The sequence below is a fragment of the Neomonachus schauinslandi genome, chromosome 14 (assembly GCF_002201575.2).
Source record: "Neomonachus schauinslandi chromosome 14, ASM220157v2, whole genome shotgun sequence".
Lineage (NCBI taxonomy): Eukaryota > Metazoa > Chordata > Mammalia > Carnivora > Phocidae > Neomonachus > Neomonachus schauinslandi.
This window is the reverse complement of record NC_058416.1, coordinates 71,452,899-71,472,374: the sequence shown is the minus strand read 5'-3', so window position 1 is coordinate 71,472,374 and position 19,476 is coordinate 71,452,899. Positions and strand designations below refer to the sequence as shown.

At 41.6% G+C, this 19,476-nt stretch overlaps 1 protein-coding gene across 1 annotated transcript in view; it reads right to left on the bottom strand.

The window, feature by feature from the left end:
- The window catches only part of TTC28 (tetratricopeptide repeat domain 28), a 604,133-nt gene that overhangs the window by 155,021 nt on the left and 429,636 nt on the right, over positions 1 to 19,476 (bottom strand). The window contains exon 6 of the mRNA XM_044921035.1: positions 16,093 to 16,600. Within this exon, the coding sequence (XP_044776970.1) occupies positions 16,093 to 16,600 (508 nt within the window). The remainder of the gene's footprint in view (positions 1 to 16,092; positions 16,601 to 19,476) is intronic.

Genomic DNA, 19,476 nt, shown 5'->3' with positions numbered 1-19,476 from the left:
GGCAATCGATCAATTAATCAACAATAAAAGGCATTCAAATCAGAAAGGAAGAAGTAAAATTGTCTCTGTTTGCTGATGACATGATCAGGATACAGAAAATCCAAAACACTGTTAGGCCTAATAAATGAATTCAGTAAAGGTTCAGGATACAAAATCAACATAAAAATCAGTTGCATTTCTACATACTAAAAATGAACTATCTTAAAAAAAAAAAAAAAGATGGGGCACCTGGGTGGCTCAGTCAGTCAAGCATCTGTGCCAAGAGGTTTCAGCTCAGGCCATGATCCCGGGGTCCTGAGATTGCAGGCTGAGTCAGGCTCCATGCTCAGCGTGGAGGCTGCTTGGGACTCTCCCTCTCCCTCTGCCTCTCCCAACCCCTCCCCCTCTCAAAAAAAAAAAATCTTAAAAAAAAAAGGAAGAAATTGGAGAAGACACAAATAAATGGAAAGGTATTGTGTATTCATTGATTAGAAGAGCTGTTATTGTTCAAATGTCCACACTACCCAAAGTCATCTATAGAGTCAGTAGAATTCCTACCAAAATTCAAATGGTATTTTGCACAGAAATAAAAAAAAGCGACCCTAGAATTCATAAAGAACCACACACATAAAAAAAAAAAAACCCAACCCTGAATAGCCAAAGCAATCTTGAGAAAGAACACAGCTGGTGGCATCACACTTTCTGATTTCAAACCACATTACAGAACTGTAACAATCATAACAGTACGGTATTGTCATAAAAATGGACACACAGACCAATGGAACAGAATTGAGAGCCCAGAAATAAACCCATGCATATGTGGTCAACTAATATTTGACAAGGGTACCAAGAATACTTGATGGGGAAGGATAGTTTCTTCAATAAATAGTGTTGAGAAAACTGAATATCCACATGGAAGAGAATGAAATTGGATCCCTCCTATCTTACACTACTCACAAATTAAGTGAGAATAGGTTAAGGATTTAAATATAAAATCTGAAACCATAAAATTCCTAGAAGAAAACATTGGGGAAAAGCTCCTTGACATCAGTCTTGGCAATGATTACTTCGGATATGATACCAAAAATATAAATAACAACGGCAAGAATCAACAAGCGGTACTACATCAACCTAAAAAGCCTCACACAGCAAAAGGAAAAGTCAACAAAATGAAAAGGCAACCTATGGAATGGGAGAAAATATTCACAAACCAGATATCCAATAAGAGGATAATATCCAAAATACATAAAGAACTCACACACCTCAGCAGCAAAGAAAAAACTGTCTGATTTTAAAATGGACAGAGGACTTGGGTAGACATTTTTTCCAAAGACATACAAATGGCCAAGGAATACAGGAAAGGTACTAATATCACAATCATCAGGGAAATGCAAATCAAAACCACAATAAGATACCACCTCACACCTGTTAGAATGGCTATTATCAAAAAGATAAGAGATAAATGCTGAAGGATGTGTATATGTGTTTGTGTGTGTGTGTGTGTCTGTAATGGAATGCTAATCATAAAAAAGGAGGAATAAGAAGGAAATCCTACCACTTACAACAACATAAATGGACCTTGAGAGCATTAAGCTAAGTGAAATGACATACTGAGCAAGACAAATACTGTATAATCTCACTTATATGTGGAGTCCAGAAATATCAAACTCATAGAAACAGAGCATAATGGTGATTGCCAGGGGCTGAGGAGTGGGGGAAATGGAGAGATTTTGGTCAGTTATAAGAATAAGTCTGGGTATCTAATGCACACTATGATGTCTACAGTCAACCACACTATACTGTATGCTTGAAACTTGCCATGAGTGTAAGCCTTCATAATGATCTCACCATAACATCAACAAAATGGTAATTATGTGAGGTGAAGGGTGTGCTTACCAACCCTATTGTGGTAAAGCATTTCACAAGGTATACCTGTTATCAAATAATCACATTGTTACCTTAAACTTACACAACAGTTAGGTGTCGATTCTATCTCAATAAAGCTGGAGTGAAAAAGAAGAGAAATGAAGAGGTCAAATAACAGATGAAGAAACCGATGCAGAGAACAACTGAGCACTTTGTCCAAGGTCACAAAGCCCATAAGTGGCGTAGCTGGGATCCAAAGCCAGGCCATCCGACTCCAGCAGTCGGGTTTTTCATAAGCATGCTAGATGGACGGTGACTCTATATCCTGTATCCTGGTGGTGCCTGGGACTGTCCCAGCGACAAGTTAGGGAGTCATCCTGGCTATACAATACTGTAAAAGCCCGTGACGTTGGCAGTGAGGATGAGCCATTTGGGAACGGAACATCTTAGTGACTAAAAGGGAGAAATCGGCACACAACCTGAGTGGTTTCTATGGTACCAGCAGAAGGAAAAAGAAGAGTCCAACAGGATTCTTATGTAGAATGCCATCGCATCAGAGGCCAGAAGAGAAGTAGGGAAGAAAGATCATCAGAGTGTTCACTAAAGGGTTTAGCACATAGGGACTTCTTATTCCCTTTGTCACACATGAACTAGTGCAAGTTCTTCACTAATGACAAAGAGGATGTCTCTCCATCAGGCATTTAAGAAGTACCAGGAGTTGTCAAGGCAGACACGCCAGCTTGCCGGATGGTGCTGAACTGGAGAACACCATCTGTTTTGTTAAGGTTGACAGTCTGAAATTTCTGGTTAAACTCCAGATCTCCTTGTTGTGAAGGGCTTGATAACTTTTAGTCCATTACCTTCTGCTTACTGAGTCACAGAGCATATTATATCTCCCTCCAGAGCACTCCAACAGCTGGGCCATGTTATAAGCTGTCTTTGTCTTATTCGGTGTTAGATAATGGATTTGATGGGACCTTCCATTTGAATCAAAGAAACGCAATTACAGAATGCTGCTGTTTCAAATAAGTGGCCAACTCTGACATTCTGGCTGGAGAACACAAATCCATTACTTTTTTTTTGCCACTGGGGCTGTTCTGATGAGGGCTTGCTTTACAAGCACGTTGGACACATAACAACAAAGCATTTACTTCACTTTTTAATTGCTCTTGGAAACATTTTAAATGGCACCAATGTAATCTACTAGAAAATGAAAGCATTCACTTCCCTGAGTAACTTAACCCTTCAAATGAGGGCAGTGAATTCCACTGAAAACGGAGAGCGTGTATTCAGGAGCTAACAAAGCTGTTCTAAAGTCAAGTGGGGACAGGCTGAGTCAGCAATATCCACTAAAAGTTGCATTCCAGCTTTAATCCAATTCAGCAAACGTGTTTTCTGCTGTGTCAGAGAGAGCCTTAGAAGAATTTCTGGAACAACATGCTGAAAATGGTTCTTGGTGAAAGCTACTTTTTGAAGGCACCATGAAATTACTAATTATGCTGAAGAGAGTCTTAAACACTTGAGCCTCTCGTGGATTTCATGCTGGAAAATCGGGGAGAGTTCAGGTTGTGATATATGCGAAGCCAAGCTTCTGACCTGCATTCAGTCCATAGGTGTGTTGTGTGTGCCCAGTATAAAACGGGGATGAGTGAGAGTGAAAAGAGCCCTGGGTAAAGAGAAATGCTCCGTTTCATTTTTTCCAATTACAATGTCACATTGTCCTACTCACTTAAAAGTGCTAGAGTTTTAGCTCTTTCCTAAATAATTTTAGCATTCTCTTTCGAGAGGCAGTGGGACAGAATATAAAGAGCACTGACCTTAGGTTCAGACCACTCTGGGCTCACACCCCAGCTCTGCCACACACTTGCTCTGGGGCCTTTGACAACCAACCTCTCTGTTCTTTAGGTTTTTCATTTCTAAATGGGAATAAGAAGCCACAGCTTTGTGAATTTTTAAATGAAATAATAAAACACTGCATAAGAAGCTACCCCAAGTCTAGTGCTAGCGCACTTGGAGGCATTCCGTAAGTGTCATTCCTTTTCTTGTTATCATGACTTCTCTGCTACATCAAAGGTGTGCTGGAGAGATCACAAAGGCCTTTTCATGTATTCTCTATGGAACCTGTTATTTGAATACCTAAAAAGTGAAGCTAGGATCAGTTTCCTAAGGCTAAATGTTAAATGCAGAGAATAGACTATTAAGTTCACGGAGTTAAAAGAAGAAACAGTGTGATTATTCTAGTGATTTTCTTGTCCCAAAGTAATAAATATTAGGGTTCTTCAAACCTGCACAATGGGCCTCATTTTAGCCCTGCTTTGTAAACTTCTTGGATAAAGATCCAAAAAGGTTAATATATTATTTAGTTAGCTTGCTAATCAGACTATCTCATTTAGCTATCGGGCAAAGGACTATGCAAAAGAAAGAAAAATCTGTTCAACTCAATATTCCTACTAACTGTAAGGAGTGAAATTAAAACGGGTATCATAAAACCTAATCACTGCCTGCTGGTTTCACTATTTCTCAAGTTGATTATACTTTTGGTTCATTTAAAAGGCTTTGGGAATCAGGTTCCAGCTTCCATATACATTGTCTTTCCATGAAAAGATCATAGAATTTCAACTTTTTAGAACAGTAAAGAGTTTTAGAGATCATTTATACCGATGAGAATGTGAAGGTCCAATATAAAATACATAGAGACTGTCATTATTCCCCCAGGATTAGTCTCCCTGGGCTATGGGATCAGAGGCAGAAGGAATGCTATGTGAACTTAAAGGCAGTGAGTGGTAAGGCACAAATGGATGAACATAGTAAATATGGAAGAGGTAAGTATTTGGACTTTAGACTCCAGTTATTAATTCCAGGCATTTTCCATAGTGCTTGGCTCTAATCATCCTTCATCCATTCAAATTACACATTACACTGTGGACCAAGCACTGGGCACTAGGTAACAAGGCCACAAAAAATTTAAGATACATATCTTGCCCATTCTTGGCATTTATGATCTTATTAGTAAATAATGATAATACTTAATAAGCACCATGCACAAAATATAAGGGGAACACCAAATTTCCTGGAAGAGGCTGGGAGGCTTAATTAAGGGTAATATGACATCTGGTTGAAGTATGAGCAAATAAGTAAGACTTCACAGGCTTGACAGAAGGAGAAAGATAGTCACGGCAGAAGAAATGGCACTGAGGACAGCCATGGAGGAGTGAAAGTGCTCAGAGGTTTGGAGAGTCATGAGTGGGAGGGGTGAGAATAGCAGAAAATGGCATCCGTGAGATAAATCGGGCCCAGTTCCTCACAGAAAAGTTTTCTAACAACCCACCTCCCTATTAAATTTACACCCCCGTAATACTTTCTGAAATCACTAAGACTTTTCCTGCAAGCACTTAAAATGCGTGTTTTGTCTACCCAATAGCCACTGACATAGATTCTGGCACAGAGCAGGTGCTCAATAAATATTTTTTGAATGTTGAGAGCTGTTGAAAAATATATATGCTGGGTGTAAACAGGAAAAGTCAGTTTTATCCTTCCCTACGTAAGGAAAAACCCAGTTGCTTCTCTCCTGTGGGCCTCCTTTACAGAACAGCTGCCTTTCAGTCACTAAAGGTATGTGTGTGGAGGGTTTCCCCACAACAACAAGTAAGTCGCTGACAAATTCTGACCCAGAGGCAGCATCAGCTGTCACAGGTTAAGGGCTGTCTCACAAGACTGCCCCCTGGCCCCACTTGAGACACCAGTTGCAAGGTCAGGTTCCCACCCGTGCTGCTGACCAATCAGCTACAGGTTGGAAGTTCCCATAACCTCCTCCTCGGGTTCCATTAACTTGCTAGAGCAAGAATTCAGGGAAACACGTTTACCAGTTTATTAAAGGATGTGATAAAGAATACAGATGAACCCTCAGATGAAGAGATATATAGGGTGAGGTCTGAGAAGGTCCCAAGCCCAGGAACTTCTGTCCCCTTGGAGTTGGAGTGCATCACCCTCCCAGAGTGGATGTGTTTACTGACCTGGAAGCTCTCTGAATCTCCTACCACTGGGATTTTATGGAGGCTTCCTCTAGTAGCCTTGATCAATTATTAATTCCATTTCCAGCCCCTCCCTACTCTCTAGGTGGAGCTGAAAACTCCAACCTTCTAAGCTTGGTCCTTCTGGTGATTAGCTCCCATCCAGGAGCCATCCAGTTCACTCAGAGTGGTCTCATTAAAACAAAGGTGCTCCTAGTGTTCTTATCATTTATGGAATTAAAAGGGTTTTAGGAGCTCTGTGCCAGGAGCTGGCGGGGGGAGGGGTGTGTGTGTGTGTGTGTGTGTGTGTGTGTGTGTGCGCGCCTATTTGCTTTTGTTTTTTTTTAAATCTCACACCAGGCCAAGGATGTTGGACTCCATCCTGAAGTTAATGGGGAACCACTGTAGGGTTTTTTTTTTTTTTTTTTAAAGATTTTATTTATTTATTTGAGACAGAGAGAATGAGAGACAGACAGCACGAGAGGGAGGAGGGTCAGAGGGAGAAGCAGACTCCCTGCCGAGCAGGGAGCCCGATGCGGGACTCGATCCCGGGACTCCAGGATCATGACCTGAGCCGAAGGCAGTCGCTTAACCAACTGAGCCACCCAGGCGCCCCACTGTAGGGTTTTAAGTATAGAAACGATTTGATAAGATTGGGCATTGAGCAGTTGGGGTTTTGAGAGGGTTACCATGGAAGCAATGTGGAAAATAATCTGAAGGAGGAGCTGGGAGACCAATATGGAGGAAACCGCTGTAATGACCCAGGCAAGAGATGACAGGAGGCTGAAAACACAGTCCAGCAGATGCCTTATGAGTTGTGTGGGGAGGCAGAATTATCAGGACTTTTGACCAAGTAGGTCTGGGCTGTGAGGGAAGGAGGCAGGGATCTCAGGATAACTTTGAGATTTCTGGCCTGGGCGCTGAGATTGTGTTGCCATTCTCAGAACGAGGAAATACACAACCTGAAATCACAGACTTGGAGAAAGACCCATTTGGGGCCTCTGGAGGGGGTTGTGTAGGAAGCAGGAGTTTGGGAAGGTGGTGCATGGTGGTGAAAGCCATAGGCCTGGATGGAATCAAGAAAGGCATACCATTCCAATTCTACTCTGCCCCCAGAGTGCAATGTGTTTTTAAAAGGAAACCTTTAAAGTATAACATATTGTCAGAAAGGTATAAAATCTTAAGCATACAATTCAATAAATTTTGACAAAATGAGCACAGCCACGGAACTAGCATTCAGATCAAGAAGTAGAACATTACCAGGATCCCTGCAATGCATTTACCAGCAAAGGCATTCACTGCCACAGTCATGTTGGTAGCTTAGAGACCTGGGATCTTCACCTCCAACAAAAAGCAGTCTTTAAACAGAACTCACCATGCAGGAGACCCGCACAGGTGATCTGAATAATCACTTGCTCGATCATCTCCAAATATCTAAGAGGCTGGAGTCTAATGGATTCTAATGCTCTACATTTTCTGCTGTTATTTTAATTTTCTGAAAAAAAAATTGATCAAAAGTCAATTCCTCCAAAGTCACCCCAAAACAGATGGATTCCTTAAGGAACCAATATGCGACTAAAAGCTGAGCCAAATGATTCTGGAAGAAAGACCCCCAAAGCTCATCGCAGTCACGTAGCACAGGTCCAGCAGGCAGCGTCCAGCACAGATGGCAGGACCCAGGGTCACATCTGCACCCACGAGTGCTGGCACAGCAAAGGGATACAAAGGAACTGCTACAGATGGAAAGACTTAGCAGGTGTGGGAGGTGCCGGCGCCAGGTGTGGGTGGCAGGAGCCAATGCCTCACATCATGGCAAGGCTCCCCTGCTCACGCATGGTGCCAGCAGCACTGCTCAGGGAACACAGCCACCGAAGAGGGGCCAGGGGCCGAAGGTAGGATGGGGGCCAAAGTGGCGGGACTCCTGGCAGCCGGTGCCCACCTAAGTCTGGGAAAACACAACTGTGTTCAGAAATCAATGTTCTTCAAAGGGATCACTCAAGTGTTCCTTTCTGAAGTCCTAACAGAAGTGTTATCAATGCTCAGGACCGGGGTGCCTAATGGGAAATGCCCCCATGGGGGCTTTTGACTCATAAACCTATTCAGCCTCACATGTTCATAATCATTTGTGTAAAGAAGAAAAAAGCTCCAAGCACTAATTAGAAAGATAGAGCTGTTGTATTTTCCTCCCGATCACCTTATCTTCTTTATTCAGTTCTCGAAGACTCAGCTATTAAAAGAAATTAAGTAATTCATCAAGCCCATTTCAATTACCTGCTGCTGATAACATCAGATTACAATTAGCATCTACAAATGAACCAAGTGCCAACTGCCAAGCTGAAACATAAGCTAATTTACTGCTAGACTCTGCCTGCTGGAGACAGAAGTCTGGGATCTGGCAGCAAGCATCCACTTCATTATTCCAACAACAGTTTTGCAGCCTCTTCTGCAACAGTCCAAAGTGCGACTCTGACCAAGATTTACCGCCCCGTCTGCCTCTGCTCACATGTTTACAGATGCACTGTATCTGTAAGCAAATCACAGCTCCTTTTAAATAGCAATGTCTAGACAAGCAGGGTGACAAATCTTGACCTGAAGTAGAGAGTAAATATTATTAATATTTATTAGGCACTGATAGGTGTGGGGCACAGCACAGGATGTGCGTGTCACAACCTTAATGAGGGTCTGAATCATTTTCTGTGAATCCTCTGGTGCTTGATCAGAAAAACTCCTGTTTCAGTTGATGCTCTCCATTTCTCATTTTTCTTTTCAAACAGGGAAAGCACATTCCTGTTACTTTCTTTTAGATGTCTAGAAATACCTATTTTCCAGCTCTGGGTCACATTTTTTTTGTATTTATATTTCCCCTTTTCATGACCCTTAATAGGAGCTTCTTTGAATGGAAAGCAGAGGTGTGTGCTTTGAATTCCTATATCGTGGACTTTATTAGACTCTGTGTAGTCTCATCTACGCTTCTCAAGCAGAACTAACTGCTTAGTAAATACGTAGGTCCTAGAGGGGGCCTATAGGCTGTATTAGAAGACAGCACACAGATTCAAGTTTGGATCTTGCCACTGCTTCTTATAAACTGAATTTGAGCCAGCATCCTTCCTTCTATGTCTCCTACACAGCTTTGTAGTGAGAATGAAGTAATGTTTGCAAAGTGTCTAGCTCAGTGCAAGTAACCAACGGACACCAGCTTCTTTGGGGAAAGAGTTTTGAAAGGGCTCTTCCATCCTGATGGTGCCTATACTTCTCTAGGAACACCTGCTGTTTTGTCGTTGGGCACAAGCAGGGACCACAGCTTCAAGGTGACCTATAACCCTTCTAGTGGTGCTTCTTCTTTTCCATCTTCCTATGTATGAAGCGGGGAGGGGTGTGCAGAAGAGGAAGCAACATTGGCTTGGAGCCCTAGGCTGGGTAATCCTAGCATGGCTCCCACTGGAGTCCACCCTTCTAGTGGGAATGTTCCCTCACAGAAGGATCTGTGGAAACGTAGAAATCAGAGACCTGAAGTCTAGCCTCAACTCTGCCTCTTACTCTATAATCTTGGGTGAGTCACAAGCATTCATCACTCTCTGGATCCTCATTGGTGAAAAAGAATAATAACAGTTTACTCCCCAGGGCTATTAGAAAGACAAACAAGTACTGTAAATCACAAATATGGTGGAATCCCACTGCTATACCAAAAACTTCTAAGTGATGTCGCATAGACCCTTTGACATCTTGAGCAGTTATTTTGAATACGGTCCCATAAATCACACTATGGCTTTCCAAAGAAAAATACTCAATTAGTGTAAATTAATTACTACCTACAATTATTATAAACATTTTACCTATAAATCTAGGCTTCTCTCCATCTCTCTCCAACATATAGAAATTGAAATGTGAAAAACAGATGAAAGAGAGTGATTGCCATATTATAGAATATTTTTTCTCTGACAGAAGAAATTTGTTATAAGATTTTTTAGGACACTGAGCTCTACATATGTTCACAGTCATGATTTAATTCATAAAATTTATTCAGAAATAATATGTAATCAAGGTACAATATGTGTATATATTATGGAGATGGTATGTAATGGTGTTGTTCCACCTTTCCTTGGGAATTCAGAACTTTCTGATTCAGACTGCCAAAATTTAATTTTTAAATATAATTTTTATAAAAGTTATTTACGTGGTACTCCTTAAATCTCAGAATTAGAACAGCTGAAAATCACCATTTCTGGTGATTATCATTTGCTGCACTGCGAGTAAGAATGATGTACACCCACCAGAATTGCTACCAACCTTTTACTCCAACACACGACTCCCAGGATGGTTGGAAAACATGGTAAAAAAGAGGCCAAGCACTATTTTATGGGATCTTAATGAGTCTTTTATGCTATGGATCTCTTGAGACTAAATGGATCAAGTTTTTTAACCTACCTGGGCTGTGATTTTCTCATATGTAAAATTAATACTCCTGACCTCATAGGTTTGTGGAGAGGATTAAATATGAAAGTGAATATAAATGTGGCCCAGAGCAGCTCTCAATATGTACTTGTTAAATGAAAAACCATAAGCTCCACAGGGGCAGGGGCTACATTGGCTTTACTCATTAAAAGGTAGGCACTAATGTGCCTATCACATAGCTAACGTTCAATAAATATTTGTTGAACAAAAGAATGAACAATTAAATGAACAAATGAATTAATGAACACTAGTCCCATTTCCCTTTCTTTTTCAAATAAGCTACTTTCTAGATATGTCTTTGTGACTAAAAAGGAACGGTTATTTTTAAAATTTCAATTAGTTTCCATAGATGGATTATTAGATATTTGACCCCAGAATTTGGTGGGAAGGACTTCTTATCTCTCATATTTGACCCAATACTAGAAACAAAGCCAGCCCTGGCACTGCTGTATATGGCAAATGACTTCTGAAATATGTTCACCTTTATATATATTCCAGGGGCATAGTGACAAACTAAGAGGGAAGGAAGGAAGGAAGGAAGGAAGGAAGGGAGGGAGGGAGGGAGGGAGGGAGGGAGGGAGGGAGGGAGGGAGGAAGGAAGGAAGGAAGGAAGGAAGGGAGGGAGGGAGGAAGGAAGGAAGGAAGGAAGGAAGGAAGGAAGGAAGGAAGGAAGGAAGGAAGGAAGGAAGGAAGGAAGGAAGGAAAAACTGAAACCAGCCATCCTAATGTTTCCCTTCTCACTTTCCTGACTGCATTTCACCCCACAGTAAGACAAGAGGCAAGTGTGCCTAGTTCCCAGTGAGTAAGAAGACCCGTGATGATCACTGAGGACTTTAATTGAGGCTTTGTTCCAGTGACCTACTCTACAGTCTGAGATTTGACTCCAAATTGCCTAAATCAGAACCATAAAGAAGGCCACCAAAAAACCTGAGGCTACAGAAATACTGTCATGCAACTACAGTTGTTTTGAGCATAAAAGGAAAGATGGACATTTTCTAAGCCAAAATATACATTAACATTATTTTCACAAGACGCATGCTTAGAAAACAGCTAGAGTGTTCTTTGTTGTTCATAAGAAATCTGAAGAGTCTAAGTCATTTCTACTTGTTTTATTTTAAAACAAATAAAGGTGGATAATAAATATCAGTACATGCTGAACACCAAGGACAACGACTTCAAGTCACCTCTACCTTCTCCTCTCTAGCTCCACGAGTTCTATCCACTTTCCCCTCAAATGTGCACAGAGAGCTTCTATTGCCAAAAAAACAAAACAGAACAAAACCAAAAACCAAAAACCAAAAACCAAAACCTTCTTACCTTCTTAGTGATTCAAATGTCATTCCCCTTGGCTTCTGTGACATAAGTGATAGGCCCTCCACATCCTGAAGCTCTCTTCTCCCCAATCTCTACCTGGATCCCCTCCACCGTCTGTGATCTTGACTCAGTCTCCCTGGCTGGCTTTCTGCCCTTACCTTACAGATGTTATTGAGATGATGCCCTTTTGACACCTGTTACCAGTACTATTTGCTCATGTTACATTCAGTAAGAGACATACATATTGGACATGTACAAAATCACACATCACATGCTTCCCCAAACTAGTTCTTCCACTCAGCCTTCATGTTTCTTTCCAAAGGCACTGCTATTCCTCCAATCATCTGGGCACAACATCTTGGGATAAGCTTGCACTCATTCACTCTAACCATATAAGCATTTATTGCGTACCCACTATGTGGCAAGGGGTTATCTTGAGTGATACAGAGACTACAGATAGAATGTTGTTCATACTTCCAATGAGTTCTAATCCAGTAGAGGTAACTATACCAGTATACAAATAACCAAAACTTATGATTGAATATAAACAGAGTAAGAGAAATTTTGAAAGTGTTCCTAGGGCTCAGACGAGAGAAAAGCTTATCTTATTATCAGGAGAGGCTTCGAGTCATGAACAGTATTGAGAATGATCCTAAAAAGATGGGTAAACTTTAGACAAGCAAGAGAGGGACACAAATGTTCTAAGTGGAAGAAATAGCTTGGGGAAATATAGTAAAGCCAGAAAGCACAGCCAATGTGGTGAGATTAGAGAAGATGGAAGAGCCCAGTTTTAGGAAAAGCAAACAGTATGTACAGAGGAGTAGTGGAATTAAGTAACGGAAATCATGACTGACCCCATTTCAAGGTGAGGACTCTGGCCATAATGTCATGTGCACTGTGTAACATCTACTAGCTGCTGAGCAGTAAATGGACCTATAAAGTTGTAAGGTACTTACATTTTATTTTTTATTTTTATTTTTTTTTTTTTTTAAAGATTTTATTTATTTATTTGAGAGAGAGAGAATGAGAGAAAGCACATGAGAGGGGGGAGGGTCAGAGGGAGAAGCAGACTCCCCGCCGAGCAGGGAGCCCGATATGGGACTCGATCCCGGGACTCCAGGACCATGACCTGAGCTGAAGGTACTTACATTTTAAAGGAAGTGGTAAGATATTAGCTCAAAGTAGATTGTGAAAATTTAAGGATAATATAATGTAATCCTAGAGCAACCACTAAAATATAATGCAAAGAAGTAGAGCTAAAAAGCAAGTAGACAAGTTAAAATAAAACCTATATGATTAAATTAACCCACAGATGGCAGGAAAGGAAGAATAGAAAACGAAATAAAAAGGAAAGACAGAAAACCAGCAGTAAAATGACAGACCTAAATACACCACCACCAATAATTACATGTTAAATGGATGAAATTCTCTAATTAAAAGGCCATAATTGTCAAAATCAATAAAAAAGCAAAATGAACTAGATGTTATCTGCAGTTAACAAGCTAAATATAAAGACACAGAGAGACAGAAAGTAAAGAGATGTGAAAACAAAGGACTACACAAACAGTAAGTATAAGAAGGTAGGAGTGGGGCGCCTGGGTGGCTCAGTCGTTAAGTGACTGCCTTCGGCTCAGGTCATGATCCCGGGGTCCTGGGATCGAGCCCCGCATCGGGCTCCCTGCTCAGCGGGAAGCCTGCTTCTCCCTCTCCCGCTCCCCCTGCTTGTGTTCCCTCTCTCACTGTCTCTCTCTGTCAAATAAATAAATAAAATCTTTAAAAAAAAAAAAAGAAGATAGGAGTATAAAGTAGACTTCAAGACAAAAGATATGACCAACGACAAAAAAGAAACATTTCATAATGATAAAAGGACCAATCTGTCAGGAAGACAAAATCACAAATGAGTATGTGCCCAATGACAGAGTTTCAAAATTCATGAAACCATGTTTCACAGAGGTAAACAGAGTAACAGAGAAGTCCACAATAATAGCTGGAGATTTAACAGCCTCCTTCTTAGCAATTGACAAAACACAGAGACAAAAAAATCAAAACAGACAAAAAGGACTGGAACATTCAGCACCATCCACTACCTCGACTTGACATATGTAAAACATTACATCCAATGAAATCCTACAAAGTATGTTCTCTGACCACAGTGAAATTAAACTAGAATTTGATAACAATAATGTATCTAGGAAAATCCAAAATATTTAAAAATAAGTAACCCTTCTAGGAGTTAAAGAGAAATCACGACAATCTTAGAAAATGTTTTTAAACTCAGTGAAGGTAAAAACATAATACACCAAAAATTATTGGATGCAGGTAAAGCAGTGTTTGGAGAAAATTTTATATTTTCAAATGCTTGTATTAGAAAGAAGAAAGGTCTAAAATTAATGACCTGAGGTTTGACTTTGAGAAGCTAGCAAGAGAACCCAAAGTAAGTAGCAAGAAGAAAATGATAAAAATGAGACTGGAAATAAGTGAAATAGAAATGAGACAAGCAATAAAAAAAAATTAACAAAAGCAAAAATTGGTCTTTAAAAAGATCAAGAAAACTGATAAATCTCTATGTAGAATGATCCAGAAACAGGGGGTGGGGTGGTTTGCAGGTACAAAATACAAACTACCAGTAACAAAATTGAAAGATGTCACTAGATATCCTATAAGCATTAAAAAGAAAATAAGAAAATACTATAAATAACTTTATGCCACTAAATTCAACACTTAGATGAAATGAGCAAAGTCTCTGGAAAATGCAACTTATCAAAACTGACACAAGATGATAAAGAAAATCTGAACGGTCCAATATGCATGGTCTTCTTCCCAGGTTCCAAGCCCTCCAATCTATCCTATGTGCCACTGTTTGACTTGTCTTCCTTAAATATCCGATCGATCTTCTTACTCCTATATTTCAAAACCTTCAGGAGTTTCTGCTAGCATATCTCTTGCCTGGTTTTCATACTAATTTGCCATCTTCTAGCACAGTCCTGAAGGGTACTCACACCACCATCCCTCAGATACACCAACCCATTCCTTCACATATCCCTCCCCATCAATGCCACCTCATTCCTGGCCAAATCTCACCTATTCTTCAAGGTCTAAATGGGTCTAGCCTCCTCCAAGAAGCTTTCCAGGCTAGTCCCAGCTCTCAAGGTCTCTCTTCTTGGAATTTCATGGCAACACCACATCACTAATACTGTCTTGCAGGGAGCCCACTATAGTCCTATGTATTAAGTCTCATTTTCCCAAATAAATTATAAGCTCTTTGAGGGCAAAGATTTTTTTTCTTAAATCTCTATCCCTTAGGGCAACTATTCCAGGATTCAGCACATAGTAATGATTCAATAAATACTTGTAATTTATTGAATGAATATATAATGCCAAGAGCTTATTACTATGGTTCTTATCAGACTCTCTAGACTGTCATTCTGATCTCAATACCATCTTCAGAGATGTCTCCAGGGATTTGCCAGACTTTTTCTAACAACTGTATTCATGAAACATCTGGTTACAATAAGCAGAGGGTAGAGGGGAGGGAGGAGTAGTGCTAAAATTATATAAATGGAGAAGGGGGTGCCTCAGTTTTGTAGGTCACATAAGAGAAGGGAGCTGAGTTATACATTCTGCTGCTACTAATAGCCAAGAAGCATACACTAATACCAATGAGGTTACCTTCTCCTTGTCCTCTCCCTGTCCTGAGTCCATGTGGACACAGAACAAACAATGGGGCTCAGGGATGAGCTCCGCTTCTACTTCCAAACACATCTGTTCCTTCCATTGTGTACCCACATCTGTTCGAGTAGAATCAAGATAACAACATCTTCTAAAAAGTAGCCAGGGACCAATACTTATCGTCTCTTACCATTACCTATAAATTCCCCCAAATTTATAAATATCTTCATTGTAACCAAGTACTATCAAACAGTGACTGCAAATCTAGCTTATTTAAATAGATCTTCCAAAAAGGAATTTTGCCTTTATACCAAAACTAGCAGTGTCATTTGTGAATACACATACTTTTGAGGAAAAAATACACTTCCTGTGGCATTCAAGTCACCAAGTAAAGAAATCCCTTTAAACAAAATTCTTCTCAAATTCCCTTCCATTGATGACTTCCTAGCAGCTTCTCTTTCATTTACACCAAACATAGCTTTTATATCCTCATTTCATTCCCTTTCTCTCTACTTAGATAAATTTGGTTGCTCTTCTCTCTAAACAGATTACAAGGTTGGGGTGTTCTGTTTTTCCAGTAGTTCAGAATCCTAATCCTTGCAGCACTGTGATGGCAGAAGGATCATGTGATTTAGAGCAAGCACGCTCCAAGGAAATCTATCTGAAGGAAACCTACAACACACACAACGCAGAGATGCTTTTGGATACAAACACACAGAGTCCTGTAAAAGACAGTGGGCTCCCTCGGCTATTTCTGGCCCAGGGCGCTGACCCTGAGTCTTGTAAGCCATCCTGTCCTTACCCAGGTTGGAGGACGCTCGTCCCTCCGCAGCCCGGTCCTTGAGACCCTCAGCAATGCCCAGCTGCTGCTCGTGGTACTGTTTAGCCCGCTCCAGATCCTGCATGCACCTGGCAGCGTGGCCCAGGCCAGCGTAGGCCCGCATCTCAATGGCCTTCTCCGTTAGTTCCTGCGCCAGCTCCAGCACGTAGTTGTGGTAGGACATAGCCTTGTCAAAGTTCCTCCTGTAGTGATAGGCACTGCCCAGGTTGCTGTAGGCCCGGGCCTCCTCTCGCTTGTTCCCCAGACCCTTGGCTATCTTCAGATGCTGCTCATGGCACTGCACGGCATTCTCAAAGTCACCCATGGCAATGTACACAGCTCCCATGTTGCCCAGTTCTCGTGCCTCAGAAAGCTCGTCTTTGGATTGCTTGGCAAGAAGCACACACTGTTTGTGACTGGCCAGTGCATTGGGGTAGTCTCCAATGGCTGTGTACACGTGGCCCAGACTGCTCAGGGCTGATGAAGCTGCCTGGGGAGAAAGGATAAGGCAGAGAAACGAAAGCGCATCAGAAAATGGCTTTGGCTTTGCCTGTAACCATCCAACTCAGCACCTACTGGTGTTTCTATCAGTGGTTCACAGACCTGTGCAGAACGGAAAAAGAGCCCAGCCAAACAGCAAGTTCCTAATAAAAAGACAATGGTAATTTAATCAGTAACTTTCAATATCTAATCTCGTAGAAACAGGCTGTGTTCCATATAACCTTCATTTTAGTTTAAAGACTTGTTGGCATTTCTAGTATCATGCTATATCTCCGTTAATAGCCATTAACCTCTGTAGTATAAGAAAATGTTGAAGAAAACCAGAATTAATTACTACATATAACAGAGCATAGGAAATTCATGAGAAATCCATGTTCGGTCTTTGCACTCCGGGGCATTTCTCTAGGCGTGTTTTCTCCCAAAGTAAATGGATAGATTAATGGTAAGGGAGATGTTTAGAATGATGATTGGTAATTTTGTGACTCAGGACCCTGACTGGGACAGTTTTGTGACTGCTGGCTCCTGTTCTCTTATCTGGGTTCCCTCAATGTGACTTCATCTGTGCCGATTACTGTGGAGGGTTTAGATTTGGATAAACCCCAGAGGAAAACAATGGTTGGTTCCAATCTACACCCCTTCTGAATGGAGTGGTCCCACTGGGCCTCACCACCTGTTTTCAGGCCCATTTGGCTCTTCAGCCTTTTTTTTTTTTTTTTTTAAGATTTTATTTACTTGAGAGAGAGAGTGTGCGCACACACAAGCAGTGGGAGGGGCGGAGAGGGAAGCAGACTCCCCACTGAGCAGGGAGCCCAATGTGGGGCTCATGACCTGAGCAGAAGGTAGATGTTTAACTGACTGAGCCACCCAGGCTCTTCCAGCTTTACTCCTCTTGCCTAGAGGCTCTTCTGACCCTGGCCTCTGTGCAGAGAGAAGCACTGTCTTCCTAGTCCCCTCACAATGCTTGCCATGCATACAGTTCTTGTGTAAAGAAAAGTATGTGAGCCCTTTTTGTCGTAAAGGTTTTAATGAAAAGGACTGTATGTTGTTATAGTGAATCAAACAGGGACACCAAAATTAACAAAAGACTTACATGGGTTCTGGAATCTTCCACAAGTGCATTTAGTCTTAGATTCTAGTCTAGTTTCTAACTCCTTTGCAGAGACATAAAAGGGACGCTACCCTCGGCTTTTTCTAACCTCCTTTTGTGTTTTGTTTTGTTAATTAAGTTTTTATTCAAATTCCAGTTAGTTAACATACAGTGTAATATTAGTTTCAGGTGTAGAATTTAGTGATTCTATACTTCCATACAACAGCAGGTGCTCATCACAAGTCTCCATCACCTGTTTAACCCATCCCCCACCCACCTTTTGATTCTACAAGTTGCAGGCTTCCCTACCCTTTCCAACCTTCACACTGCGCCTACAGCTCTAGCCACGTATCCCCTTTTCTTCACGATGATCCCTCTTCCCAACATGAGCATGTGATCCTGGCAGAACAAAGGGTGTGCTCTGTCACAGGTAGGCAAGTGATTTTCACAAGGGCCTCCAGGCTGGGGAATAACAATGAGGGAAGGCTGTCCCACCTGGGGTAAGGGCATCTCTTTATGAGATGTGTTCTATGTCTGTGCACTTCAGAACACTTTTATTAATATTTTATAGATGTGAGTGATTTACTACCCTATTTCTTTGCCTGCAAAATAGCAGTTCTTGATCAAAATAACTGAAACACTGACCATCTTTATGATGTTTTGCAACTTGTGTATTTGCAAAGGGCTCCAGATCATTTTAAGTTGCATTTTTTTGAAAGATTTTATTTATTAATTTGAGAGAGAGAGAGAGCACACAAGTGGGGGAGGGGTGGGGGGGGAGAAGCAGGCTCCCCTCTGAGCAGGGAGCCCAACTCGAGGCTTGATCCCAGGCCCCGAGATCATAACGTGAACTGAAGGCAGCTGCTTAACCGAATGAGCCACCCAGGTGCCCTGCCCCCCCCCTTTTGAAAAGTAGGCTTCATGCCCAGCATGGAGCCCAGTGCAGGGCTTGAACTCACGACCCTGAGATCGAGACTTGAGCCATGATCAAGAGTCTGACGCTTAACTGACTGAGCCACACAGGCACCCCTTAAGTTGCTCCTATCATTTCACAGACGTTTCAACAAAAAGATTTAGGAAGACAGAGAAGAAATAAATACTTAGAAATTTACTTTTTTGTTTTTTCTGAGTAGAGAAGAGCAGAAACGAGTCCATAAAAGCCAGAGTGCTGCATCAGTGTGACTGTGGCAGAAGCAACAATGATGTCATCAAAGAGCACACCACTTGGACATGTACTGGTCTCCGGTTCCCACTTCAGGAGCCTCTCTGGGGCCAGAGGTTAGAACTGCACATCAGCACATCGTACACAAGCCTTTCTCTCGCTCACAATTCCCCTCCCCCTCCCCAACAATCTCCTTTTCCCAGAGACCCCGCCTCTTTCCCCTACTTCTATAATTGGCCCTCCCACCTTCCTCTCTGGGGTTCTCCACCCACGCCTGGCTAAGTAGCAGGACACAAACCCCACCCACAAATCTTTGTTGTCACATAGATCTCTCACCACGGAGCTAGCGTAACTTAGAATCAGACACACTTGATTCAATACTGCACTGCCCTTTACCCGCTCTGGGGCCTTTAGAAACTTAACTTCCCTGTGCCTTGGTTTTCCAGACAGACATTTCTAGGTCCCAGTAGTGCACCAGGAATTGAGTGTTTTCAAACTCCAGCCATGAGCCTCTGTCAAATGTATAAACCATAAATAATTCACTAGATAATTTCAAACCATAGATCTGGTTGGAGGCAATGAGCCCTTGAACACTGCAGGGGATGGATTTATAAGG